The sequence below is a fragment of the Lolium perenne genome, chromosome 7 (genome assembly GCF_019359855.2).
Source record: "Lolium perenne isolate Kyuss_39 chromosome 7, Kyuss_2.0, whole genome shotgun sequence".
Classification (NCBI taxonomy): domain Eukaryota; kingdom Viridiplantae; phylum Streptophyta; class Magnoliopsida; order Poales; family Poaceae; genus Lolium; species Lolium perenne.
The window spans coordinates 193,636,213-193,664,085 of record NC_067250.2 but is presented as its reverse complement, the minus strand read 5'-3'; the positions used below and the strand labels follow the sequence as shown (position 1 = coordinate 193,664,085).

The 27,873-nt window shown below is 46.0% G+C and overlaps 3 protein-coding genes across 3 annotated transcripts; 2 read left to right on the top strand and 1 right to left on the bottom strand.

Annotated features, from left to right (window-relative positions):
- Positions 1–96: 96 nt before the first annotated feature.
- LOC127314620 (putative aconitate hydratase, cytoplasmic) lies at positions 97–8,626 on the top strand. The gene is made up of 20 exons (XM_051345124.2): positions 97–380; positions 1,471–1,575; positions 2,199–2,359; positions 2,433–2,525; positions 2,664–2,849; positions 2,945–3,106; positions 3,669–3,813; positions 3,911–4,053; positions 5,543–5,599; positions 5,690–5,769; positions 5,861–5,936; positions 6,018–6,203; positions 6,294–6,361; positions 6,435–6,553; positions 6,680–6,801; positions 6,919–7,017; positions 7,164–7,643; positions 7,732–7,830; positions 7,907–8,149; positions 8,260–8,626. Exons 1-20 carry the CDS (start codon positions 149–151, stop codon positions 8,332–8,334), a joined length of 2,931 nt encoding a protein of 976 aa, XP_051201084.1. The 5' UTR covers positions 97–148; the 3' UTR covers positions 8,335–8,626.
- Positions 8,627–18,681: 10,055 nt separating this feature from the next.
- Positions 18,682–21,441, top strand: LOC127314622 (uncharacterized). Its single transcript, XM_051345127.2, has 4 exons — positions 18,682–18,840; positions 18,988–19,105; positions 20,782–20,873; positions 21,142–21,441. Exons 1-4 carry the CDS (start codon positions 18,825–18,827, stop codon positions 21,204–21,206), a joined length of 291 nt encoding a protein of 96 aa, XP_051201087.1. The 5' UTR covers positions 18,682–18,824; the 3' UTR covers positions 21,207–21,441.
- A 2,381-nt stretch (positions 21,442–23,822) lies between these two features.
- Positions 23,823–27,511, bottom strand: LOC127314623 (uncharacterized). The gene is made up of 3 exons (XM_051345128.2): positions 27,112–27,511; positions 25,733–25,858; positions 23,823–25,651 (listed from the first exon to the last, which is right to left on the bottom strand). Exons 1-3 carry the CDS (start codon positions 27,388–27,390, stop codon positions 24,089–24,091), a joined length of 1,968 nt encoding a protein of 655 aa, XP_051201088.1. The 5' UTR covers positions 27,391–27,511; the 3' UTR covers positions 23,823–24,088.
- Positions 27,512–27,873: the final 362 nt, after the last annotated feature.

Below are 27,873 nucleotides of genomic sequence, written 5' to 3'. Positions count from 1 at the left end.
TAACCACGGTTAACCCCAGACCCAGACCCAAACCCAGGGTCACGTCGCTCGCTCCCATCTCCGAAGTCCGAACCCCGTCGCGGCGCCTCGCCCCAGCCACCAACCCTCTCCGCCTCCTCGCTCCGCGCCCGGCCCCCGAGTCGAGTCCATGTATAAAGCCGCCTGCTCCGCCCGCCTCCTGCTCAGATCCCTCTCCGCCTCCCCCCGCACCGCCTCCTCCTCCTCGCCTGCGTCGCGCCTCGTCGCCTCCAGGTGTCTCGCGCTCGCGCGCCCCTGCGCCGCCTTCGCCGGACGCTCCCCCTCCTCCGCCGTCCGCGCCCAGATCGGGGCCGCCGTCGCGCCTGCCGTCGAGCGGGTCCACCGCAGGATGGCCGCCTCAGGTGCGTCTCGCCGCCCGTCCGCCCGCCCGCCTTTAGTTCCAGTGGACACTGCTCACGGCGCTACTACGACGCATCGGTTGCCACGCCCACGCCGGTGCCGTCTAGCGGCGTCTCTCCCACGCGCACGCGGCACACGCACCGCTTACGTGGATACTCGAAGCGGAGGAGGCTGCTCACAGATTTGAAATAATAGATTCGGTGCTGTCGATCGGCAAGCTGGGATCGCGATTTATTACGTGCTAAAAAATAGATTTAAACTGGTCTCGCGACGCCACTGATCCGTGCTGCTGAGTGGATCGGTTCCGCTGCCGTTAGCATCGGCCCGCAGATTCGAACGGATTCAAGGCGAGCTCGTGCTGGAGCGCCACTTTAGTGGGAAAAGGCGCGCTGGATTCGCTCGTGTCCTCCGGGGCAAAGGGTTTATCTGTTAGTGGGAATAGATTCTAGTTCCAGCGCTTTATTCGAGACGTATATGCGCTGCTGTGATTTGCTTCAAGTGCTCCTCCTGTTTGGCCGTCAGCTTAAAATGACCTCGATGCAGAGCTCTGCCCCAGATCGATCGTTTGTGGTTTGGTGCTGTGAATAGTCGTCCTACCAATGCTCACTACTACACTGGTTCTCTCCACCATTTCATCTGGAAGATATAGTATAGTAGTTTAAGCTGCAGATTTTGAATTGCTATTTTAATGTAGTTATTGAAACAAAGGACCCTTCTGAGTTTAGTGTATTAGTTGGAGTAAGTTGAGCTGTTCAGGATTTATTTTATTTTATTTATTATCCTATGCATTGTATATTATACCTGCTACACTGCTACATGAATCTTAGGCCTGGTCTTCTTGGATATGTTAGAGTTCACAAAATGCTACTAATCATAAATGCGACACCAACTTGAGGACCTACCCAGTTGACTTGGAAGCCACTTTTTAATAACCCCCCCTTTCATTATGAAGTGGCCTATGCATTGAAAATGGAAATTCTACTTTACCAATTGATGTCATCCCTCTGTTTTTTTGTAACGACCAAGTAGCACTGTTTTGCTAGAGCATTACCCTTCATTTATGCTAATTATTCATCTTGTCTTTGCATGCAGCTACTGAGCATGCCTTCAAGAGTATTTTGACCAGCCTCCCTAAGCCTGGGGGCGGCGAATATGGGAAGTTCTACAGCCTTCCTGCACTAAATGATCCAAGGATCGGTAATTGCTCGGCTTGTTTTTTGAATTATTTGTGTTTTCTCCCTTCACTTTCTAAATCACAGTTTACACTCTTATTTGGCTGGTCAGTTGTGTCTGCGGAGTCTTTTTTTTTGCATCATCCTAGGCTTAATGAAAACAATAACACATGCTAACTGTGTACGTCAACTTTGCATTCTATCACTTCCTTCTGACAAGCTGGTAGAATTGCTGTATTTGAAAAGGATTTGTCTCGTCCCCCCCCCCCCCCCCCCCCCCCCTCTTTTTTTTGCAACATTCAAACTTTTTTGAGAAAGCTATATTTCAGTAAGGTGTCAAGTGGGATCCCACCTAAGTTCCACTTATAGTTCATTTTGTCTTTCCTTAGTACAATTTTTTTTTTCAAAATTTACACTAGAAAAACCTAAATGAACTACAAGTGGGATTTAGGTGGGATCCCACTTGACACCCTATATTTCATCATTAGTATTTGACTTATGGCTATGCTATGCATGATAGTATGATTAACATCTCAATTGCTGTGGCCCCTTTAATCTATATTGTGTCTATTTTAAGCAGTTGCAGGCATAATAGATTTGTTAATGTTGTTATCCGACTGACAAGCATTTTCTTCTTCGTTGTGTCAGATAAGCTGCCCTATTCTATCCGTATTCTTCTGGAGTCAGCTATCCGTAACTGTGATGACTTCCAAGTCACAAAGAATGATGTCGAGAAAATCATTGACTGGGAGAACACATCTCCGAAGCTTGCTGAGATACCTTTCAAGCCAGCACGAGTTCTTCTTCAGGTTTGAACTGTAACATGACACAAATCTCCCTGTTTCGATCTGTCTTTTGCTTACGATTGGTGCTACTCTCTAGGACTTCACTGGAGTCCCAGCAGTTGTAGATCTTGCAGCTATGCGTGATGCGTTGGCCAAGTTGGGCAGTGATGCCAACAAGATCAATCCATTGGTACATCTCATCTTCATGTTATCTGAAAAGCTCAATCAGTTTGTTCTGACCAACCTTTGGTTTTCACAGAAAAAAACATTTGAGTAGCCCATTTCAAACTGTATTTTTTTGATATATATCTATTCATTCGGTGTGTAGGTTCCAGTGGATCTTGTTATTGACCACTCAGTTCAGGTAGATGTAGCAAGGTCGACCAATGCATTGCAATCCAACATGGAGCTAGAATTTTCCCGCAACAAAGAAAGATTTGGTTTCCTTAAATGGGGCTCAACTGCTTTCCAGAATATGCTTGTTGTACCCCCTGGTTCTGGCATTGTTCACCAGGTAAATGCTTTGGATCAAATATTTTTTTATTGCCAATATCTCTTATAACTGAATAAAGTCTTTATCTTCATTTTCTATTTGTATGCATATTTCAGGTCAATCTTGAGTATCTTGGCAGAGTTGTTTTCAACACAAATGGCATTATGTACCCTGACAGCGTGGTTGGCACTGATTCACACACCACTATGATTGATGGTCTAGGTGTTGCTGGTTGGGGAGTTGGTGGTATTGAAGCAGAGGCTACAATGCTTGGGCAGGTAAATCTGCAGTGGAGCTCTACCAACTTCAACAATATTTATAAGATCTCGTTGACGAGAGGGAAAATTAACTGATGAGTAATGATCATCTATTTGCAACACAACTATGTCCCAACACCCTTTTCTCATACCTAAATCGTAGTGGCCTTTCCTTAAAATAGTCTACATCGCTATAATCTGGTGACTTTTGAACCTTTTGTGAAGCAACTTATTGGCTGTTATATCCTTTTGGCACGATGAGTTCACTTGGAATTGGAATTCGTGGGTTGTTCGGTTTGAGGAATTGGATGATCAGTGAACAAAATAACCTAGCCCACTTGTTCTTTCCGCATGTTTGAGGAATGATTGGGTTGGTTAAACTATGCCTTCCCTCATAAGCATAAGATCAGTGCATCCCAACGAAACACATGGGATTATCCCATGATGAGCCAATCCATCCTCTAGGATATGGTGGTCTCTGAAGCCAAATCCCCTATTTATTCAGACTTGGTCTCAGAAATGCTGACTTATTTGGGCACTTTTTATGTACCTCCATTGACCCATATGTTATTTCCTTATACAGCCGATGAGCATGGTTTTGCCTGGTGTGGTTGGGTTCAAGTTGACTGGAAAGTTGAGGAATGGTGTTACTGCCACCGACCTTGTTCTTACTGTTACCCAAATGCTAAGGAAGCATGGTGTTGTTGGCAAGTTTGTTGAATTCCACGGTAATTATTCATGTTAAACTACACATGATATTTATTGTCTTGACATGTTTAAAAAAAATCTTATTGCTGTTGTTTTCTTTCCGTTTGTTTTATTCAGGTGAAGGTATGGGCAAACTGTCTTTGGCTGACAGGGCCACAATCGCAAACATGTCGCCAGAATATGGAGCTACCATGGGCTTCTTCCCTGTAGACCATGTGACATTAGATTATCTCAAATTGACAGGGCGAAGCGATGAAACTGTAGGTTCCACGATCAGCGAACTTTTTTACCCGTTCCATCACTTAGCGAGTACTCTTTGATAGATAAAATAAATAGTGTAAAATAGGTGTTCAGTGTTTACAAAACAGTTCATTACAGCTCTCCATAGCATTGCTGATGCTTGATTGTAGCCATGGTTTTAAAGGCGTCGCCTAGGCGTCGCCTAAGCGACGCTTAAGCGTCAGAGCGCTCCAGGAGGTCAAGGCGTCGACGTCGCCTTCGTTTCCTGTCCAAGGCGTCCAGAGGCGTCTCTGAGGCGTCCAGAGGCGTCGCCTAGGCGCAAAAATCTCCGCCTTCCTCGCTTCTGGACGCCTCGGTCAGGTCGAGCGGGAAACTGCGATGGCGGGAGGGAAAACTGAAATTGGCGGTCATGGGAGGGAAATTGGGGGCCAGGGATGGGGAAAGAGAGGGAAGAGAGAGAGGGGAACATGCCAGGGGAATCGATTGGGAGAGAAGAGAGAGAGGAGGGAGCTCCTCTCACGCGGCCTCCCCAGCTCCGGCCAAGCTTGTGGCTGCCTCTCCGCCCGGCCTCCTCCTCCTCCTCCTTGCCCCATGGAGACGGGAGAGGCGGCGGTCGCTGCGACGGGAGAGGCGGCGGTCAGCGACGGGAGAGCCAGGAGAGCCGGCGGCGCTAACAGTGGAGGACGACGTGCTCGTGTGCGCTGTTCCTGGGATCGCTAGGGTTAGGCTTTAGATAGTTAGTTGGGCTTTTTGGGCTGAAAGGGGCTTTTGGGCTGAAAGGGGACGACGTCTTGGACAGGAAACGAAGGCGACGTCGACAGGAAACGAAGGCTTCAACTTCCAGCTTCAACTTCAACAGAGGCGTCGCCTTGCAACGCGCCTTAGGCGCCTATGCGTCCAGGCGCCCCCCCATCGCCTTGGGACGCCTTGGCGCCTTTAAAACCATGATTGTAGCAATAAATCCCCATGTTTTCCTGACTGGGGCTTTGATGGGTATTATTTTATCCCAATGTTGATTCATGCCTACCTCCGCTCCACCATCACCACAATGGAAGCTATGCAGTGATACGAGTTCAGTGTGTTCCATGTGCAATTTTTTGTTTATGCATGAAATATTATTAACTATATCTAAGAAGTATTCCTGGCAGTTCATTGTAGCGAGTAATCAAGTATATTGCAGCATGCTAGGGCTATTTCTAGGGATGAGGAAGGTTGCCCATGCTAGGGCAATTGAGGTGGTGGACATACAGTACAGCAGTAGCTCCTAATTTTCCATAATTGTGACAGCCCTGTTGCCATTCTTGCCAAACTGCAATTATTTCACCCTGCTCCCAAGTTTTTGTAACGGACATATAGTGCAATCATCCTTGCCATTTTTTCCATACTGCCACCATTGCCGGTGTTTCTTCTTCATTGTGTTATAGTTTGAAGTACTTATTTTCATTTGCATATTGGTATATGTAAGTTCTACCTGCAGCATTATGTTAACCGTATCTGGAATTGATTCAGGTGTCAATGATCGAAGCATATCTACGAGCTAATAATATGTTTGTGGACTATAATGAGGTAAGCTTTTTTTTGGTTATGTTTCTTGGATTTCAGTTATTTGTTATTTTTTTTATCACAATGTAGACATATTTGCATTCATGATGACAGCCTCAAATAGAAAGAGTTTACTCTTCATATCTCGAGCTGGACCTTAACGAGGTGGAACCTTGCATTTCTGGGCCCAAGAGGTATGAGTATTGGTTTAATCGTTGAAGAAATTTTCCGTTAATTGGTTTGTGCATTATGAGTTTGAAGTGCTGTTTGATTTCAACCTTGTAGGCCTCATGACCGGGTCACTTTAAAGGAAATGAAATCAGATTGGCATGCTTGCCTGGACAACAAAGTTGGTTTCAAGGTACGCTGTTGTTTATATGTCTTTGCATTGCAATATGTTGTGTTGTATCTGACATTGCTCGTGATACACAATAAATGTCAGGGTTTTGCGGTGCCGAAGGAACAACAGGATAAGGTTGTGAAATTTGACTTTCATGGACAAACTGCTGAACTGAAGCACGGCAGTGTTGTTATAGCAGCAATAACTAGTTGCACAAACACATCAAATCCCAGTGTTATGCTTGGTGCTGCCCTTGTCGCAAAGAAAGCCTGTGAATTGGGTCTTGAGGTTTTTTCTTCCCCAAAGTCCTCAGATATATTGTTATATTCCTGTTTTCTCTGTGCTTTCTGTTAACTGTGGAGTAATACTTCTCTTCAGGTGAAACCATGGGTAAAGACCAGCCTTGCCCCTGGATCTGGGGTTGTCACGAAATACTTGCTAAAGAGGTATCTTGTTGCCATTCACTAATTTTACTGTCATATGAGGTGGCATGCTAATATGGTGATTTTCATCATGCAGTGGCCTTCAAGAATACTTCAACAAGCAAGGATTCCATCTTGTTGGATATGGATGTACCACTTGCATTGGCAATTCTGGTGACCTTGATGAATCTGTATCAGCTGCCATCACAGAAAATGGTATGCCTAGGTTATAAGCATGTTGGATATATTTAGTTGCAACGACTTTTCTTGAACACATGCCAAAGCATGCGTCAAAGCTTCAACGACTTTGTATGATTGATTCATCATTTGTTTTTTGCGTAGATATTGTTGCTTCTGCTGTGTTGTCAGGCAACCGGAACTTTGAGGGTCGTGTGCACCCTTTGACTCGGGCTAATTACCTTGCTTCACCACCTCTGGTTGTTGCATATGCACTTGCTGGCACTGTAAGTCCAGGACATTTCCCCCCTTTGATGCTCACATAACTTTCATCAAACGGCTTGTAATGTCAAATGCCGCATTTTTTGTCTGCTGTATTGCACATTACAACGTCTATTTTTCAGGTTGACATTGATTTTGAGAAGGAACCCATTGGAATAGGGAAGGATGGCAAGGAAGTTTACTTCAGGGATATATGGCCCACAACTGAAGAAATAGCCGAGGTATAAACTGTACTGTAACTTCAGTAATGCCTTTCATCCTTCTCTACAACCAGGACTGATATCTATCATGCCACAACATTACAGATGTTCTATCTACAATTAATTATTTTGTAAGTAACAATTATAACTTAAATGATATTCAACAGGTTGTCCAATCCAGCGTGTTGCCTGATATGTTTAAAAGCACATATAATGCTATCACGAAAGGCAACCCAATGTGGAATCAGCTTCCTGTTCCAGAAGCATCGCTCTACTCCTGGGATCCAAACTCTACTTACATTCACGAGCCCCCGTATTTCAAGGACATGACCATGTCCCCACCTGGCCCACATGCAGTGAAGGATGCTTACTGCTTACTGAACTTTGGGGACAGCATTACCACAGATCATATTTCACCCGCAGGCAGCATACACAAAGACAGCCCTGCTGCCAAGTATTTACTTGAGCGTGGCGTGGACCGGAAGGACTTCAATTCCTATGGTAGCCGGCGCGGTAATGATGAAATAATGGCAAGAGGAACATTTGCAAACATCAGGATCGTGAACAAGTTCTTGAATGGAGAGGTTGGGCCCAAGACCATCCATGTTCCTACTGGGGAGAAGCTTTCTGTTTTCGATGCGGCCACGGTATGTTCTGTGGATAATGTGATACCTGTCTCCTTGTTATTAATATTGCATCTATATATCCTCAGTTTTGTCTGTTGCCATAATGCAGAAATATAAGTCAGAAGGTCATGATACTATTATTCTTGCTGGCGCTGAGTATGGGAGTGGCAGCTCACGTGATTGGGCAGCGAAGGGACCGATGCTTCTCGTAAGTTGCAGATATAATGACTTGTTCCAGTCCTTTTATTCATGAAACAATAGCATCAAGTATGTCCTATTTTCAGGGTGTGAAAGCAGTGATTTCCAAGAGCTTTGAGCGGATCCACCGAAGCAACTTGGTGGGTATGGGAATCATCCCACTCTGCTTCAAAGCTGGGGAAGATGCTGATTCACTCGGCCTTACTGGACACGAGCGGTTCACTGTTAACCTTCCTACTGATGTCAGCGAGATCCGTCCTGGCCAGGACGTGACCATCACGACCGACAATGGAAAATCTTTCACCTGCAAGCTTCGATTTGACACAGAGGTACATATATATTAGAAACTTGGTCAATCTCGATATCGGTCATACAGTCATGTAATGCTTTAGTTTGGAACCTTGCTGCTGGATTGTAACATTCTTGGTTGCGCTTGCAGGTGGAGTTGGCATACTACAACCATGGAGGCATCCTCCCCTATGTCATCCGCAACATGGCAGCAGCTCAGAACTAGGCGAAAGCAACAGTGCAGTCTTTTCAGCACCAGCATCAACATCGAGAGTTCGTTTGGAATTCTGTGGCCTTTGTTCAGCGTCTAAATAAACTGAAAATAAAGCTGCCGGAGACAGGAACCACAACAATGACATTTCCACACCTGGTTGTGATTATGAAACCTTGAGGCTGTCCGAAACATATCTTGAATTGTGTATTAAACCGTTCAGTTGTAGTCTATGAGACTGAGAGCATGGTGTACATTAAGTTGTGCTAAATATATCTGAATCGATAGTAAAGCTCTCCTTCTGCAAGGGTGTACTCTGCTTAAGACGCTTTGTGTCCGATGCCTCTGCGATGAAGAATCCAGCCTTTGCTTCCGTCACATGTAGGGATAGCTGGATGGTTCACGTCGTATGCAAATCGTACGTTCTGTAGAGGCATAGCAGCCCTCTCGCTTGAATCTTTTTGCCTGAAGAAACGACTGCCCTAGTACCCCCTCCGTCCCGTGTAGAGGCATTTACTTCGCCTTTCCAACTTGTATGCCTTTGTCTGCGTGTATGGTCGCACGAGCACATTCCATGGAGCATGTCGGAGCGGTGCATAACATTTTTTTTTTGTCCTATGGTCGTTTGATTCACAAAATTTCTTAGAATCTTTTACCTAAGGATTTAATAAGACACATTTTTGGATGAATTTTTTTATGCAGACATATCTTTCTCAATTTCATCTATGTTTACTGTAGTGTGAAACATGATATTGATCTAAATCCTATAAGGTCCATGAAACAATATACATATCATTATTTTTGGGCTATACTAGGTTTGCCAGATATATGGACAAAATGCGCTGAGTAATGCTAAGTGGAATTTTGGCATACTCCATCCATTCCGGCGACGCCAAAGGTTAGAGCATCAAAGGTTAGAGCATCTCCAACAAATGCTCGAATTGTTGTCTGCGCGGTAAAAACTGCCAGTTTAGCGCGCCAGTGTCGAAATAATTCGTTCCAACAGACGCACGGAGCGCTAACTTTTTCACAGTGCGCGAAATTCCAGCCTAGAGCGCTGGATATTTGACTCATGCGGCACCACACGCGGTAAAGAAAAGGCGAGCGTGCGAAGTCCAACTGCCGCTCTGAAACTTCCGCGCTCCGTCGCTGCCGAAGCATCCACCCCTTTCTTTTCCGGCGGATTCACGATGCCTACCAGGCGAGTTCGACGCGGAAAAAACGACAAGGCGCGCATCCAGGCGCCTGAATCGCCAAATCGCCACCGCGACCTCCCTGCATCCGGAGCGCCCGCAAGGTGTTTGAAGGTATGGTCGGCTTTTTTTGAATTAGATTTAGTAGTTCGTTTGTTGAAATTGCAGAGGAGCTCAAGAAGTACGACAAGTTCTTTGAACAATGGAGGAATATCACCGGAGAACTAGGGCATAGTATGGAGCAAAAAGTCACCACTACTTTGTGTATGTTGCCATACGGGATACCAGCTGATCTAGTTTATGACCATTTGGCGATAGGAGAGAGCCAAGCTATCAAGTGTGTCAAGCACTTTGCCATTGCAATGGTGAAGGTGTTCGGCGAGATTCATTTTCGAGCACCCAATCAAGCTGATACGGCAAGGTATCTTGAGTTCAACAAGAATCGTGGATTTCCAGTTATACTTGGTTCTATCGATTGTATGCATTAGAGTTGGAAGAAATGTCTTGCCACATGCCATGGATAGTTCAAAGGCCACAAAAAGGATTCCACCATAATCCTTGAAGCTGTGGCCGACTATGAAACTTGGATTTGGCATGATTTTTCCGGATTGTCCAGAACGACAACAACGTTGTCCAACGATCACCCTTAATGAGTAGAATTTTGGGTGATACTCCATCGGTTCAGTTTCAAGCCAATGGGCGCACATACAACTTTGTGTACTTGCTAGCCGACGATATCTACCCAAAGTGGCAACCATTTTGTGAAGCTAGTTGTGAAACCATCTGGTAAGAAAAAAGTTCAATTTCACAATGCACAAGTGGCATTTAAGATTTTGCAAGCTCAATTTATTATTGTTAGAGGACCGGCTAGATTTTGGGATCAAGAGGTCCCTTGGTAGATCACGAATGCTTGTATCATCATGCATAACATGATCATCAAAGATGAGTGCGGTCAAGACAATGACTGGTTGCACTATGAGTTGATGGGCCTGTTGGTTGACCTGTCAGGTTTAAGAGACAAAAACGTTCTAGTCAAATAACATCAGGTTTAAGAGATAAACATTGACAAAAACGTTCTAGTCAAATAACGTTAAGGAGGAGGCCCACGAACCAACGTTCGTGACCATCTCGTTCGCATCTCACGCGCCCTGATCGGGGGCACCAAAACCAACTCGATGGTTTGGTCCCCTGTCGCCTGCGCCATATAAAAGGGGGGGAGCCTGGCTGCTATCGATTAAGCCAGTTTTACGATCAGCTCGCTGCTTTCCCCACAACTCCTAAAGCCCTACCGATCTAGGGAGGCGCAGAACGACGGGAAGACCAGCCTACACCCCGGCGGTGCCAGAGCAGTGCCGCTGGAGACCTGAGGGGATCAGGAGGATCCCCAGATCATCAACGACCTCTCTGCTTCACGCCTGCAACGAGCAGGCGACGATGGCAACTCCTGCAATGCGTAATGCATCCCTAAACCCTCTATGTCTTATGTTAACTAGGTGTTCTAGTGGCTGCTTTTGCGATCTTGTGCATTTTTAGGCCTAACAATGGTATCAGATGCCTAGTACTGCTAGCACTAGAACCCTAGTAGTGATCTAAGATCACGTTTTTTTGTATAAAGATCATATTTTTAGGCAGTTTATGTTCATGTTTAGGCTCTCAGATTATTCCATCTGCAAGCGATCTCATGATGCTATCATTTTTTTTAAGCCTCAGATTAGATGATGTATGAACCCTAATTTATGTTCCCCAATTTCTGAAAACGAAATTGCAAGATTTGGAGTGTCACCTTACGCCGTCGGGTCGCTGCCTATCCCTCCGGGGGCCGTCGGAGCAGCCGCTGCTCCGACGAGGGCAGAGATCCCGCGCCGCCGTTTCCTCCCGACGGAGGGGCGTGCGGGTAGACGCGTCGCGAGGCACGGAATGGACGCAGACGCGGGTGGCCGCGCGCCGCCTGCCCCTGTCGTCACATAACGGCTGCCGTCCTCGCCGGTCAGCACCACCCCTCGCCTGCCCTCAAGGAGACAGCGCCAGTAGCCACGCTCGACGGAGGAGCGCGTCGGACATGGTCCGTCGCACGCTGCTCCGGCGAGCGCCGCCACCGCACCGGGATGAAGCAGGGAAGGGGAACGCGGGCCGCCGGGGCCGTGGCTGCCTCGCGCGCTCGGGCCGCCGGGGACGTGGTCGCCTCGCACGCTCGCCGTGGCCTCTGGCGCCCTCGCGCCCGCCGGGGCCGGGGCCGCCTCGCGCGACCGCGCCGCCGGACGGTGGTTTCTTCGCCTCTGTCTCTCTGTCGCGGATTAATCGGGGGAGGAGGCGAGAAATGTTTTAGGGTTAGGGCTCGGCCGCCATTTTGTTCTGGCCGCGGGGGATCTCGGCCGTCCGATCGATCGGACGGTCAAGATTGCTGCGGGAAGGGGAAGCCGGGCCGGGCTAAATCTGAGGATGGGCTTCGGCCCAGGTTGTCGGTAGTCCAGTAATTTTCTGGGCTGTCGATTTTCTTTGTCCATTTTCTGTGTTTTTTAGTGCATTCTAAATGTCATTCCTTATGTTTTTTGCACTATTGTATACAGAAAAATCATTGCCTATAAAATATGATCAGAAAACATGTTATTGTTCTGGAAAGAAATGAACCAATGAGATTTTCTTGTCTAGAATATTTAATATGTTTTAATGTTGAATTATCAAATTAAGCATCACATATGTTGTTCCTTAAATGATTTAAAGTTGATGTTTATTTTGAGAATGTTATGGCTGCAAAATAATTCTGACCAACGTTGTATTATTTCTGCAAGTCAACTCCCTAATGTTGTTCTAATTCGTGTCATTTCTGCCCAACGGTGTTTGACATAGAATAAGAAATTTATGGCATGTTTGTTTTATATGCATGCAATTTTACTAATGAATGTCCATGTCAAATTTCAGCTTCCGCTGCGATGCGTTATGATGCTGTCGAGCAGTTGACCGGCAACAACTTTCCTCGTTGGAAGAACTCCATTGAGCTATGTTTGGATTTCAACGAGTTTGATTATGCCTTAAGGGAGGATAAGCCCGTGGCGCCAGTTGCTGGTGCTACGGGGTATGATGAACTAAAGAAAACTTATGACTCCAAGATGGAGAAGTGGGACAAATCCAATCACGTTGCAATGCTCGTGATGAATTCTTCCATTTCACCCGAGATTATTGGGGCTCTCCCCAAGAAAGATACTGCTAAGGAATTTATGGAAGCCTTGGAGGAGCAATTCAAAGGCTCTGAAAAGGTTTATGCTCATGAGCTTTTTCACAAGCTACTTGGCAAGTATAAAAATGATGGTGATGTTAGGGGACACATACTGAGAATGATAAATGCTTCAAATAAACTGAAGCACCTAAAGTGTGAGCTCAGTGCCAACCTCCTTATCATCATGATCTTGGAGTCCCTCCCTGAAGAGTTCGATCAGTTCAAGATCAACTACAATTCCATGAAGGAGAAGTGGACACTTGCTGAGATATCCCCTAGGATTGTCCAGGAAGAAGAAAGAATGATGAGGCAGAACAAGGATCAGGCTTTTCATGTTGGCTCCTCAAAGAGAAAGCATGACGGGTCAGGCCCTTCAAAATCGCCAAAGAAAACCTTCAAGAAGGAAATGCCAAAGTTTAAAGGAAAGGAAAAGGATAATGGACAGTCTTCAGAGCCTACTGATAATGTGTGTTTCTTTTGTAAGAAGGAAGGCCATTACAGGAAGGACTGTCATAAATACCTCAAGTGGATGATGAAGAAAGGTACAGATGAAATCACTTTTGTTGATGAAATGTTATATACTGATTTCTCTTGTACATCATGGTGGATTGATTCAGGTGCAACTGCTCACGTTGCTAATTCTATGCAGGGATTAAATTTGATCCAAACCGTAACAAGCGGGGCAAGACGACTTAGAGTTGCAAATGGAGTTGAAGTTGATGTTGAAGCTGTTGGGTCACTCACCTTGGAGCTCCACACCGGCTTTCACCTTCATTTAAATAATGTTCTTTATGTACCTACTTTAAGTAGGAATTTGATTTCAGTTTCTTGTCTCGATGATAACATGTTTGAGTGCAAGTTTGGTAACAAACAATTTGTTTTAAATTATTGTAATAAAGATGTTGGCCTCGGTGTCAGACGAGGCAAACTATATATGTTATCTATGAATGATTATGTTTTGCATGTGAGTAATGTTTCAAATGTTGAGAATAAATGGAAGGGTACTAGCACTTCTTCGAAATTGTGGCACTGTCGTTTAGGCCACATTTCGAGGGGGGGAATGGAAAGACTTATTAAAAATGATGTACTCCTCCCATCAGACTTCTCTGATGCGGACAAATGTGTTGATTGCATCAAAGGTAAATATGCAAAAACAATTAAGAAAGGAGCGGTAAGAGCCACGAGTGTCCTCGAACTCATACATACTGACATATGCGGACCTCTTAATGTTAAGTCTATAGATGGTTTTGATTCGTTCATCACCTTCACAGACGACTTTTCCCGTTATGGGTATATTTACCCTATACGTGATCGATCGGAAGCTTTGGACAAATTTAAAGTGTTCAAAGCCGAAGTTGAGAACCAACTGAATGCAAAAATTAAAGTTGTACGATCTGATCGCGGGGGAGAGTATTACGGTAGGCACGCTCCTTATGGGCAAATTCCAGGACCTTTTGCTAAGTTCCTAGCTGCGAATGGAATTGTTGCCCATTATTCAATGCCTGGTGAACCTCAACAAAATGGTGTGGCTGAGCGCCGCAATCGCACGCTTTTGGATATGGTGCGTAGCATGCTCAGTCATGCAAGTTTGCCGGTAAGCCTATGGATGGAGGCATTGAAGACGGCTGCACATATTTTAAATCTTGCTCCCACTAAGTCAGCACCGAACACACCTCACGAGATGTGGACGGGAAAGAAACCGAGCTTGAACTATTTACGTGTGTGGGGCTGTCCTGCTGAAGCTAGAATTTTCAATCCACAACTTAAGAAGTTAGACCCAAAAACGGTTAGTTGTTTCTTCGTCGGATACCCGCACAGGGGAAAGGGATATCGTTTCTATTGCCCTGGTCATACCACTAAGTACGTGTGGAGACCCGGCAAGCGGTATTTTTTGAGGATAATGAAGTTAATGAAATAAGGAAGATCGATCTTGAGGAAAAGCGGGTGTGTGCTCCATCCCCGATTATCCAAAAGGTCGTTCTACCAATGCAGAGGAGAATCACTTCTAATGTTGAGACCGAACCTCACAGTTCTGGTCCTCAACCTGATGGTGATCCTGAAACTAATGATAACGCAAATCCAGAAGGTGAAGATAATCACCAGTCGGATAATGAAGAAGATCCTCATAATAATAATGCCCCTCCACCACCATCGCCTGTGAGAAGATCACATCGAGAAAGAAGAAAAGCCATCTCAGATGATTATATCACCTACATGAGTGAGGATGTAGATGATATAGGAAAGGTGGAGGATCCAACCTCATACAAGGAGGCCATTAAGAGTTTGAATTCGTCTAAGTGGCAAATCGCCATGGAAGACGAGTTGAAATCTATGAGCTCAAATGATGTTTGGGACCTAGTAGAAGTTCCTAATGACGCCAAAAGAGTAGGTTGCAAATGGATCTACAAAACTAAGTACGACCCCAAAGGGAACATCGAAAGGTTCAAAGCTAGACTTGTGGCAAAAGGTTTCACACAGAGAGAAGGAATCGATTATAATGAGACTTTCTCTCCTGTGTCATCTAAAGATTCCTTTAGGATCGTCATGGCTCTGGTAGCTCATTTCGACCTAGAATTGCATCAAATGGACGTTAAGACGGCATTTCTAAATGGCGACCTTGATGAAGACGTGTACATGACTCAGCCGGAAGGTTTTGTTGTGGAAGGAAAGGAACATTTAGCATGTCGTCTGAAGAAATCCATCTATGGCTTGAAGCAAGCTTCAAGGCAGTGGTACCTCAAGTTCGATAAGATTATTAGAACTTTTGGTTTTACCGAAAATGTTAAGGACAAGCGCATTTATGTTAAGTTTAAGGGCAGTAGGTTCACAATATTAGTCCTGTATGTGGATGACATATTATTGGCCTGCAGTGATAAGGATATGCTGCACGAGACCAAGAATTTTCTGTCTTCCAATTTTGATATGAAAGATCTCGGTGAAGCTTCGTATGTCCTCGGCATTGAGATTCATCGAGATAGGTCTAAAGGTGTGTTGGGACTATCACAAAAGGCATACTTTGAGCGAATACTAAAGAAATTCAATATGCATAAGTGCTCTGGCTCACCTGCCCCAGTAGTCAAGGGCGATAAGTTTGGGACATTTCAATGTCCGAGGAACCAAATTGAAACTGATCAGATGAAGTCGGTTCCTTATGCTTCAGTTGTCGGAAGCATCATGTATGCACAAGTTTGTACACGCCCTGATTTGGCTTTTATAACCGGGATGCTTGGCAGATTCCAATCAAATCCAGGACTAGACCACTGGAAGGCCGCAAAGAAAGTCTTGCGTTATATGCAAGAAACAAAAGGGTACATGCTTACGTACAGAAGGTCTGATAACCTACAAGTTGTTGGTTATTCAGATTCTGATCATGCCGGTTGTGTGGATAGTAAGAAATCCACGTCAGGTTATATATTCACACTTGCCGGAGGAGCTATATCGTGGAAAAGCTCCAAACAAACTATAGTTGCTTCATCTACGATGCAAGCAGAGTTTATAGCATGTTATGAGGCCCTTTGGGCATTTGTATGGCTAAAGAATTTCATTCCCAGACTTAAAGTGGTCGACAGCATTTCAAAACCACTTCTATTGTACTACGATAATGAACCCGCAGTTTTCTATGCGAATAACAACAAGTCAAGTGATGCTGCCAAACACATTGACATTAAGTATCATGTTGTGATGCATAGGATCCAGGATCAAACAACTAAGGTTAAGCATATAAGTACGACTCGTATGCTTGCGGATCCGCTAACGAAAGGCTTACCACCCAGAATTTTTCGTGAGCATGTTGCCGGCATGGGATTACTGGAAGCCTTATGATTCTGGAATAAAGGGACCATAATAAGAATGACTCCCAATAAGTATTATGTTATCCATTTCAAGATAGGCTGGTATGCCATAAGTGTTGAGGTTCAATAGCATTTCATTGGTTGTTGTAACACCTCACTTTGGTTTATTATTCCTATGGAGAATGGGCAAATGATGTTAAACCTAACGATCAAGGGGGAGAATGTTGGTTGACCTATCAGGTTTAAGAGACAAAAACGTTCTAGTCAAATAACGTCAGGTTTAAGAGATAAACATTGACAAAAACATTCTAGTCAAATAACGTTAAGGCGGAGGCCCACGAACCAACGTTCGTGACCACCTCGTTCGCATCTCACGCGCCCTGATCGGGGGCACCAAAACCAACTCGATGGTTTGGTCCCCTGTCGCCTGCGCCATATAAAAGGGCGGGGGGAGCCTGGCTGCTATCGATTAAGCCAGTTTTACGATCAGCTCGCTGCTTTCCCCACAACTCCTAAAGCCCTACCGATCTAGGGAGGCGCAGAACGACGGGAAGACCAGCCTACACCCCGGCGGTGCCAGGGCAGTGCCGCTGGAGACCTGAGGGGATCAGGAGGATCCCCAGATCATCAACGACCTCTCTGCTTCATGCCTGCAACGAGCAGGCGACGATGGCAACTCCTGCAATGCGTAATGCATCCCTAAACCCTCTATGTCTTATGTTAACTAGGTGTTCTAGTGGCTGCTTTTGCGATCTTGTGCGTTTTTAGGCCTAACAGGGCCGACTAGTTCAAGTGCATAGGAGAGAAGAGAGAGTTGATAAGTTTATTGCCTCCTACAAAGCTATTCGGAAGGAGGAAACTCATCTTGACATATTATCCAAAAGTGGTGGGCATGGGATGGGCAGCAGTAATCATATCTCATTTGTAGTTGTTTATTTCATTTATTCATAGTTTGTTGTATTAACAATAAATTTTTATTTCGTACTGCTGTAATAGACTATTTATATTTTATTTATTTGATTGTGTTTGATCTTCATAGCGCTTTATAGATGTTGTTTTATGTTTATGCATGCGCTACCGCGCTGCATTTTACAGCGTCTAGAATCGACGCGTTTTGTGCGGGCTAAACGCCTGGTGAAGGGATTCGTAAACACACGTGCTAAAACTGGAAAACGGCGCTATATAATTGTTTTACCGGGTGGTGCCAGCGCGCATATGTTGGAGATGCTGTTAGGCGTGCCTGTGCCTTGTCTTTGTCTGACAGCCCGTGCTGGCCCAACATGGCCTGTTTAGTTTTTTCCTATTTTTTGAAAAAGCAGCCAAGAAAGGGTGCTGCTGTATGCCGAGCTGGTCGGCGCGGAAGCCGGTTGCCGCACACCCCGCGCCCGGATTACTAAACTGGGCCGCAGCCCAACATCAGGTAAGCTGGTTTTTTCTTTTTCGTTTCTTTTTTTTTCTGTTGTTTGTTTTCTTTTTTAAAAGAATCTTTTTTAAAAATCTGAACATTTGTAAAAAAAATTAAAAAATCAAATTAAAAATAAATTACTTTTTAAAAAATCTGAACATTTTCAGATTTGAACATTTTTTAATTTGAACAAAAAATGTATTTTTTTTCTATGAACAATTTCCGAATTTGAACATTTCTAAATTTGAACAAAATTTATATTTGAACAATTTTCGAATTTGAACGATTTTCATATTAGAACAATTTTCAAATTTGAACAAAATTCAAATTTGAACAAATTTCGAATATGAACGATTTTCATATTTGAACAAATTTTGAATTTAAACAGTTTTCGAATTTTCGTAATTCTCAAATTTGACGTTTTTTGAATAAAAACTTTTCTAATTTGAACAAAAGAAAAAATATACAGAAAGAAAAAGAAAAATAAAACAGAAAACGGAAAAAGAAAAAAGGAAAAAAAAAGAGAAAACGAAAGCGAAAAAGTTAAATGGGCCAGGCCCAATACCCGACCAGGGGTGTGCGGCAACCCGCATCGGCACCGACCTGGTCGGTGTATAGGACTGGCCGCCAAGAAAGGGTTAAACGAGGTACTGGGCCATGGCGAGGCCTTTGTACCGGCATGACACAGCTCAATTATTCACAACTCCCATGGGCCGTGCAGGGAGGGGGGCGTTGTGTCGGCCCGTTGGCCACCCTCTGTCGGTACTCGCAAGAATATTTTCCTACACCGAAGTTGGTCGCCGAGTCGGTCCGACCCACCGGAAGCCAATCCTCTTTCCTCTCCTCTTCTCTTCCTGCCGAACCCCGAACTCCGATCACCGGCGGCGGCGGCGGCGGCGGCGATGGTGTGCACCAAGTGTACGAACCCTTCTCTCCTCCCACCTCCTCTACGCCCAACTCTTCTCCTGGATCAGCAATCCTTCCGCTCGAATCCGTCGATTTCTTCCGCACCCCACCCTAGATGACCTAAGCCGTGCGCGCGCGCGCGGCCCCCTTTTTTCGCAGGCGAGAAGAAGCTGGGGAAGGTGATCGTGCCGGACAAGTGGAAGGAGGGCGCCAGCAACACCCTCGAGGGCGGCGGCCGCAAGATCAACGAGAACAAGCTCCTATCCAAGAAGAACAGGTCCCTCCCCGTCCCTTCCCCCACTCCTAACCGCCTTGTTCCTTTCACGCTGAAAGCTACGATTCTCTAATTTGAGCGGAATCCTTCTGGTCTCCGTATGTATGGTCCTGTCCCGGTTGGCATCCGTGTTGGGAATCTCGGTGCTTGCTGGTATGGTTGGTCGGGTGGAGGATCTCGGGGAAGTTGAGAAATAGATCCCGCCACGAATTGATGATTAGATGGGCATTGGTTAGATGGTAGCCGTCGTTGCAATTGATTTCACTTGCTGGTGTCAAAGAAAGTAGTTCTGGGATGAGGACACCAGTTTCAAGGTTCTTAACCTAGGGCATCGATAATATGCCAAATCTGTTGCGTAGAGAGTAATACGGAGTAGGAGTTTTTTTTCCCTCAATCAGTTGAGGGGGATATTTTGTAGTAGTTAAGTATATGATGGATGTTCACGCAAAGATCCACACTGATTAGAGTTGCTTTGTGGTATTGGCCATGGGAATCTGGGTGTTGGTCTGATTGGTTGGATGGAGGATCACGGGGAAGTTTAGGAATAGATCCTGCCATGGGTTGATGATTAGACTGGCATTTGTTAGATGGTAGCTGTCGTTGCGATCGATTTCACTTGCTGGTTTAAAGAAAGTACTAGTACTGGAATGATGGCACCAATTTCAAGGTTCTTAACCTAGGGCATTGATAATATGTCAAAGCAGTTGCTGTAGAGTAATAGGAGATCTGATTGCAATTGATTCAGGGGATGTTATGTGGTTAAGGAGACGATGGATCATCACACAAAGATCCGCACTGATTATAATTGCCTTGTGGTTGAATTCGGATACCAGTATGGTATACTTGAGGTTCAAGCAACCGAAAGGAAGTTTGAGAAAAAGTCATCTATATGAAAACATTTTTTCTCCTACCTAAATCATGCTGGCAACAATTGTGCGATTTGAAATCATGTGCAGTCGCCTTATCTACTAGGGTGAGAACCACATGAACCTAATTGCAACCAAGAGCTTATGGCATTTTGCCAATGCAAGGCCTTATGTGCATGTTGAACTTAACCACAAGGTTGCCTTATATTAAATAAAATTAGTGAAGTACTATTATTATAAAGTTTTGAAGTGCTGCAGATCTGGATCACATAAGCTATGTACAGGAAAAGTAAATTTATCAAGGGGGACTGTTCGCAGTAGTTATATTTAATTCCCATACTATCATTTATTTGAACATTACCTTGGGTAATGGATAGAAATGAAGGCGGAAAATAAAGGTGGAATAGGAATATACATGTTCATTTCGTGTTGTACAATTAGAGGTAGGGATTAATATATATATGGAGAAGGAACCACAGTTTTGTGAATGATCTTGACGCACTGTGCTGCTATGACCAATGTGCGTCAGCCGTGGTGAGATGTGAGGGTGGGTGCGGGGATGATGTGTGACAGAAGAGAGATGATACAACTGAATAAAGGAGGGGATGACATCTCTTGTCTAGTTCTTTGTGTGTTATCTCTGCATGTTTTGATAGTCTGGGGGTGTAAGTGAACAATTCGTGCCAGTGTTCAGTAGGGTTATTTCCACATGAATTTCTCTGTTGCCTCTATTAGCCTCAACCTATTCAATTTTTTATTGGAAGGTAATATGGTGTGAATGTGGTTTAACTCTTTGCCGTTGCTTAATATCAGGTGGACTCCATATGGAAACACCAAATGCGTAATCTGCAAGCAGCAGGTGCACCAGGACGGCAAATACTGCCACACTTGTGCCTATTCAAAAGGTAAGCATGGAAGCATCTAACTCCTTTAGGAATAGCACACCACGAGGTGTTGGTTTTCCTCCACTGTGGTTGTTGTCGGCACATTAAGTTTGTCTGCTAACCATGACATGAGCTATTTTGCGATCTTGGTATCTGTACATAACCATGTAATTTTGTACTAATAAAAGGCATATTAGTTCACTTGCTATATTTTCCTGTAGAAGAGTTTGCAGAACAAGCTTACCTTTTGAAATTCCCAGATTCTGACCGTGTTACTGGCTTATTTCAGGTGTGTGTGCAATGTGCGGAAAGCAAGTTCTGGACACGAAGCTGTACAAGCAAAGCAACGTATGATGTTATGACATTGCCAGCTTATAAGCTGTCAAGGATAATCCTGTAGCTGTCTGTCTATGTTTAACTTGTAACTTTGTAAGGGCATGTACTCACGACATGACTGTGGAAAGATACTTCTATGCGTTAAGAAGAAAAACCATTCACTTGGCTAAATTCTGTAACATGAGCGGTTGTCTCCGAAAATTCAAACACATGTATTTCTATGACACAACGATGCGAATCTGTAGTTCTTTCAGCCAGTTGTGAGTCAGGACGATAAAATGTGCTCGTTTTGTTTGTTAGTTGTTTCATCTTGGCTTAGCAACTGGCTTAGAGCATCCCCACTCGTTGACGCTTCCCATGCCCAAATCCGGCGAAATTTTCGTCCGGATTGGAAGAAGATTTGGCGTGGGGAGCGCCGAAGTTCCAGCCGTCCCCCCGGCAGGAAACCCCCAACCTCGACCATTTGACATATTTCAAACAAATTCAACATAAAATTTAACAAGTTCGGCAAACAAGAGTACAAAAATTGCTGAAACAAATTCGGCGATAATCAGTACAATGTTTAACAAGTTCTGAAACAAATGAAGCACACAATTTAACAATTTTTCAAACAAATTAAGACAGACTAGTTGGCGTCGGCGTTGGCGTTGCCTCGGAGCCTCCATATGTGCTCCACCAGATCATCTTGCAGCAGCTGATGCATTGTAGAGTCTCGAATCTCCTGGCGCATAGCAAAGAAGGCGGCCCATGATGGAGGCACCTGGTGATTAGGCTGTGCAAGAGGACCCTCTCTCTCATATGGTGTTTCTTGCTCAGCCAGAGGAACCGGATGCTTTCGCTCATTTTCAATAATCATATTGTGTAGGCACACACAGCAGTTCATCACCTCCCACATCTGATCTCTGCTGGAGGACACCAAATGCACGCTCGACGTCTTTTCGGCAAGCTTCTTGTTTCTTGACAAACTCGCAAAGTTTGGGGGTGCTAGGGTTGGAGATAGTCTTCACAAATGTTGCCCACTTTGGATAGATACCGTCTGCAAGGTAGTATCCTTTGTTGTAGTGCCGACCATTGATCACATAGTCCACCGGGGGAGCATGACCCTCAACAAGCTTGGAAAAGACCGGGGAGCAGTTTAGGACGTTGATGTCATTGTTGGATCCAGGCATACCAAAGAAAGAGTGCTAAATCCAGAGATCATGGGTAGCCACTGCTTCAAGTATCACAGTGCAGCCTTTTTTGTGACCCTTATACATTCCATGCCACGCAAACGGACAGTTCTTCCATTGCCAATGCATGCAGTCAATGCTTCCAAGCATCCCTGGAAAACCCCTAGCTTCATTTGTTGCAAGGATCCTCTGAATGTCTTCGACAGTGGGTGATCTCAAGAAATAGTCCCCGAACACTGCTATGACGGCCCTGCAGAACCGGTAGAAACAATCAAGGGCGGTGGACTCCGCCATCCGAAGATAGTCATCTGCAGTATCATCGGGAGCTCCATACGCCAGCATCCTCATAGCCACTGTGCACTTCTGCAGTGACAAAAATCCAACCAAATCAGTGCAATCCGCCTTGCATCTGAAGTAGGGATCAAAGTGGCGGATGGCATACACAATTTGCAGAAATAGCTTTCTGCTCATCCTGAAACGACGCCGGAAAACACTCTCACCGTGCAATGGATTGTCGGCGAAGTAGTCGGCGTACAACATGCAATAGCCCTCTATTCGCTGTCTCGGCTTGCACTTCCGGCGACCTGGTGCCGACCCACCACGTCGACCAGTTGCCAGTCCGGCGTACATGCTTGCCAAGCAACCGAGGATCATCATGTGCTCGTCGTCTTGGGCGGCTGCTGCCATCTCTTCTTGCATAAGCTCGACGAACATCTGCTCCTCCTCTTCATCCGAGTCCATGGCCGGCGAGGCAAATGGACGAACACCTGACGGACGTGGTCGAGGCAACACGAGCCGCGAGCGACGAGGAGCAGGCCAAAGTCGGAAAACAGGCCGGCGGAAGAGCAGCCAGATAGGCCGTCGTCCAAAGACGGCGGAATATAGACAGGTGGGGAAGGAGGGGCGGCGGAATCTGGGCAACAAGCCGGCGGGGTGGTGCCGGCGGCGAGAGAGATACGAGGGGTGGGGGAGATTTTGAGCGACGTGGCGGTGGGGTTCGTGCGTCGAGTCACCGACAGATCGGGCCCTTCCCCGCTTTTCACTCGTCCGGAGTCCCCGAGCGCGCCCCGGGGGGCCGAGGATGGCGTGGGCTCGCCGGATGGATGAAGGGCCAAATCCGGACGAAAACGAGGAACCGGGGGCGCGACTGGGCCGAATTTCGCCGTCCGGATCGGAAAAACGTCGCTCGGGGGCCTCGTCGGGGGGACGAGTGGAGAGTGGAGATGCTCTTACTGGCATGTGCATGTTGTTGAAGTACCACCAGTTTAACAAGGTAGCTCACGACATGAATGACACGGTAAATACAAAAGTGTACCTTGATCTTCCAGTTACTGTGAACCAGTGGACTCAATACAGGCGCTGGGGGGAAAAAGATTACTGCAATTCAGCATAAGTGTAATGCTTTGCGGTAACAAAGAAGCAGCTGCTGTTATTTGATGAATAAAGTTGTATTCCGATCCAAAAGTAAACGAAAACAATGATTCTTGATTATCAATAGCAGTTCGTTTGAACAATGCAGTTTAGTGCTACAATTATACAGCAACAACGACACGACACTACAGCCTGTCAAATGTACTAACACAAATGGGACAGCATCAACTACGGCTAGATCAGGCTACATACGGGCTAGCTAATGAAGTAGACTACGTTACAAGAGTGAACTGCAGGGTAAATCGTGTCCTTGGACTTATTTCATTGGCGTAAACTGAGCGCATCTCACTCTTCCCTCCTTCAGGTTCTTTGGTTGAGCACGTGGCGAAGTTGGATCTTCTGGCTTTCCATCCGGGCTTCTAGAAGCTTTGCCTTCAGGCTCTGCCTCTGGACCAGCTCCATGCAGCCTCTGAAGCCGCGGTTGAGCTGGCTGTTCATCGAGTCCGGCGAGCTCCACCGCTCCATGCCCGGGGAGCTCAGTTCCACTCCCCGATCCCCACCTTCGGTACCATAATATATACCGCCATTTGATAGCCTGCCAGTCATCGAATTTACCGGTTCCTCAGCATCTTCCTCATGGATTTCACAGTTTTTCTGAGGGGAAGATCTCCAGAGCTTTGATATTGCCGACTGTTTCTTCTTGTGTTGCTGTTTCATGTCAGCCAAGTACACATTGCTCAGTTCATTCAGCCCATCCTCCGAATCGTTCCCACTCGTCCAGGAGATTGTGTCGCATATCTTGTTGACTGAAGGTTCACTTCTGTTTCCGTTCTGAGAAAAGCTTGAACCCTGCAAATCTTCGTGGCTTGTAGTCTCCCAGCTGCTGCCATCTTCGGTTTCGCTGTCTTCGCAATGGCTTCTACTCGAGTACAGTTTGGTTGGGTTTTCCAGGAATATGTCAGCCATTGGGTTAGCTTCTTGGATTTCTGATTCGTGTACTGAAGGGCTGTGCTGCTTACGGCATGTCTCCTTATTCCCAACCTCTTCACTGGGGCGGAGCTCCTCGAATATGGATAGTATGTCCTCCGATGCTGCAGGCGGCTCATACTTGAATTCAACCTCCTGTTCCCTGACCGACTCAATTTCCCTTATAATGTTCTCTGCTTCTCGTACTATAGTGCTATCTCCCTTGGTATGATCGAAAGAGGCGACAAAAACCTCGACATCCTGTTGCAGTTTGCTTAACTGCTCATATTTGTCTTCAAGAGTGAGCCTTGCATCCACAAGTTTCATCTGAACCCGCTCTTCACGCCACACCTCAGCCATCTGTAGCAATTTTTTGTCCTCTTCCATATCCTCCCGCAATTTCTGAGAGTCCCGCTTCATGAGTTCAATCTCGGATTTGTAGTCCTCGACCTCCCTCACCAGTTTGTTGCACACCTCCTCAGTGAGTTCCCGCGTCTTCCTCTCGTTGTCATACTCCTGCAACAGATTATTAGCTGCCATTTTGACCTCCTTCAACTCATCAACAAGCTTCAAGTTAATTGTCTCTAGTTGCCTCCGGTTCTTCTTCTCATGGTCGAGGTCTGCCTTCATGTCTTCAAGAATGGACTGAACCTTCTTGTGTTCTCTCCTCCTCCAAGCTGCTTTCTCCTCCCTCAGTTTATCGAACAAGCGGTCAAGTTGCTTCTTAGCAGAAACCCGTTCGGCTTCTAGCTTGCATACCCTATCTTGTGCCCGCTGAAGCTCCATCTGGAGACTATCAGTATGAGTATCCCCTTGCTGTTTATCAATGTGATTAAGTTGGCTGGCAATCACATATGCACCATCCAATTCAACCCCCTTTACGCTGTCAGGCTCCCACTTCGTTGCATTCTCCAAGCCGGTGATAGGCATCAAAGCTGACGCAAGATGAAGTTGAACCTGTGCAGGTAAAACCACAAAATTAACTTGCCGCATAGCACAAACAACACCAGTTGAGGTGCAAGTAATTTCTAGCTATACCTTCTGGAGCTCTCCACTGTGTCGCTCCAAGACGGAATTGGGGCTTGAAGTTTCAACCTTCAGACTATTTTTGTGGCCAAGATGATCCTTTCTGAGAAGCTGGGCTTGCAGATGTCTTGGTATATGCTGCCATACAAGTCAATGAATCCAAGTGAATACATGACTGCTAAATTGTCAACGGCTAACGAATAATCATCGTTAATTTCCATCTGGCTGGAGCAGCAACATGTTATATTGCTAAAGAAATTAGACAGCACGCTAAGATCTACTTCGTATCATAACTTCTCGGTAAAGACAACAAAAGGCTTGCAAACAAAACAACTCTATATAGATGTGCCAATAAACATCAGGAAGTTGCACTGCTTTGGGTCAGAGATTTTTTCACCAAATCTGAGCAAGAACAGTCAAACAGAGCTGTATAGCACCCTCCAAGTGGAAATTAAATCAGCATGAGCCAACCCACTGAGATCCACAAAGTCAGACATTTCTGAATCCCAACACATACAAGCATTTTTTTTGTTCACTGAGCAACATGGAGCTGAAGCTAGTTATAATTAGGCACTTCACATAATTAACTAACTAAACTGTGAGGAAGTTTCTACTGCATTGTAATAATTAGGCACTTTACATAATCAACTGACTAAACTGTGAGGAAGTCTCTACCGCATTGTAATAATTAGGCACTTCACATACATTTTCCACCATCATCGAATCATCGTACAGATATGAGTTGAGAAAATTGCGAGAGAGAGGTTATCAGTACAATTTTTCTCTCAATCCAACCACCAGTACGTTGCACAACTTACACTAAACCACCTGGTGAGGTGATAGCAACTCCACTAAGCACCCAATAAAGTGATAACCCCAATAAACAGCAGGAGACAAACCGATTACTCCTGCATCAACAGCATCGGCAGGACAAGGTACTAGTACGAGCGTACACTGTGATTCAATGTCGAGGTCGGGGCCCACCTAGGTGGGTGTCGAGGTGTAGTAGAGGGGAAGATCACAGGAGCAAGATTAGTGTAGCTCACAGGAAACGCGCCCATGGGCGGGCGGCCAATAAATGCCACCCCTAAACGACGGCTCACATGGCTAAGCACCAATAAATTTGGGGGATCTATCTTTGCTTCGATTCGGAAGCTCCGGACGGACGTCGCAACGGCCGGCCCATTAACTGCTGCGCCACGAGCGAGCGCGAAGGTACGGCGGTGCACGAGATGGCGCGCTTTAATGCGGGCACCAGATTCGCCGCCGGCGCGCGCGCCAGATTGGCGACGGCGGTAGTGAGAATTCGAGCGTGGGCTTGGCTAGAGCGGCCTAGGGTTTAGCGTTGTGTGTGTGGAATGGGGGAATGTGGCGTGGGATTGTGTACGTACCTCGAGGCCGACGCGGGCGTCCGCATGGCGCTCGGCGGCGGGCTTCTCCTCCGGTGGCCGCAGGCGCCACACCGCGGCGGCGAGGCGCCTCACGGAGGCTGCCTTCTGCTCGGGCGCGGCCTCGTCGCTGTCCCGGACGCTCCATCGAAGCTTCGGGGTACTGGGCCCGCCGCGGCGGCCGGTGGCGGCGGCAGATGCGGGGGCGATGGGGGGTTTGAGCAGGCGGCGGCGGCGGCTGGGGGCGCGAAGCGCGGCGGTGGCGGCGGCCGAGCGCGGCATTGTGGCGGGCTAGGGTTCCGGCGGCGGTGTGGGCATGGGGAGAGCCGTTGGAGGAGGCGGCGGTGAGGTGAGGTAAATGATAGGTGAGCGAGGAAGGAGTGCGTGGGAGTGGGAGGGGGGTGAATAAAGGAGGAAGGAGCACGTTTGTTTCGGGACTTGTAAGGAAGGTGGAATTAATGAGAGGTTATTTTTCATTTTTCACTGCAAAAGGTGCTAAACTGAAACATCAGGCCAGAAAAGTATTGTACCCACACTGTTGTTCACTAATATAAGATCTTTAGAGGAGTATTTTAATTAGACTAAATACGAAATAAAGTGAGTGAATCTACGTATTAAAAGATGAACTAGATACGAAACCAAAATAAGTTAATTTAGAAAAGCTAAAAGATTCTACATTGGGGGAAGGGGAGTAGTACAACAAGAAGGGACAAAAGAATAAACCAGATTCTCTTGTTTTCATTGCAATAGGAGAACCTCATTTGT

Bases quoted from the DNA above. Each gene is read 5' to 3' on its own strand.
- LOC127314622 (XM_051345127.2), top strand. The intron at 19,106-20,781 runs GTCCCTCCCCGT...GCTTAATATCAG, and splicing joins CTCCTATCCAAGAAGAACAG to GTGGACTCCATATGGAAACA. The intron at 20,874-21,141 runs GTAAGCATGGAA...GGCTTATTTCAG, and splicing joins CACTTGTGCCTATTCAAAAG to GTGTGTGTGCAATGTGCGGA.
- LOC127314623 (XM_051345128.2), bottom strand. From the start codon at position 27,390: ATGCCGCGCTCGGCCGCCGCCACCGCCGCGCTTCGCGCCCCCAGCCGC. The intron at 25,859-27,111 runs GTACGTACACAA...CTTGTATGGCAG, and splicing joins ACGCCCGCGTCGGCCTCGAG to CATATACCAAGACATCTGCA. The intron at 25,652-25,732 runs GTATAGCTAGAA...TTACCTGCACAG, and splicing joins ACAGTGGAGAGCTCCAGAAG to GTTCAACTTCATCTTGCGTC.
- LOC127314620 (XM_051345124.2), top strand. From the start codon at position 149: ATGTATAAAGCCGCCTGCTCCGCCCGCCTCCTGCTCAGATCCCTCTCC. The intron at 2,850-2,944 runs GTAAATGCTTTG...TGCATATTTCAG, and splicing joins GTTCTGGCATTGTTCACCAG to GTCAATCTTGAGTATCTTGG. The intron at 4,054-5,542 runs GTAGGTTCCACG...GAATTGATTCAG, and splicing joins CAGGGCGAAGCGATGAAACT to GTGTCAATGATCGAAGCATA.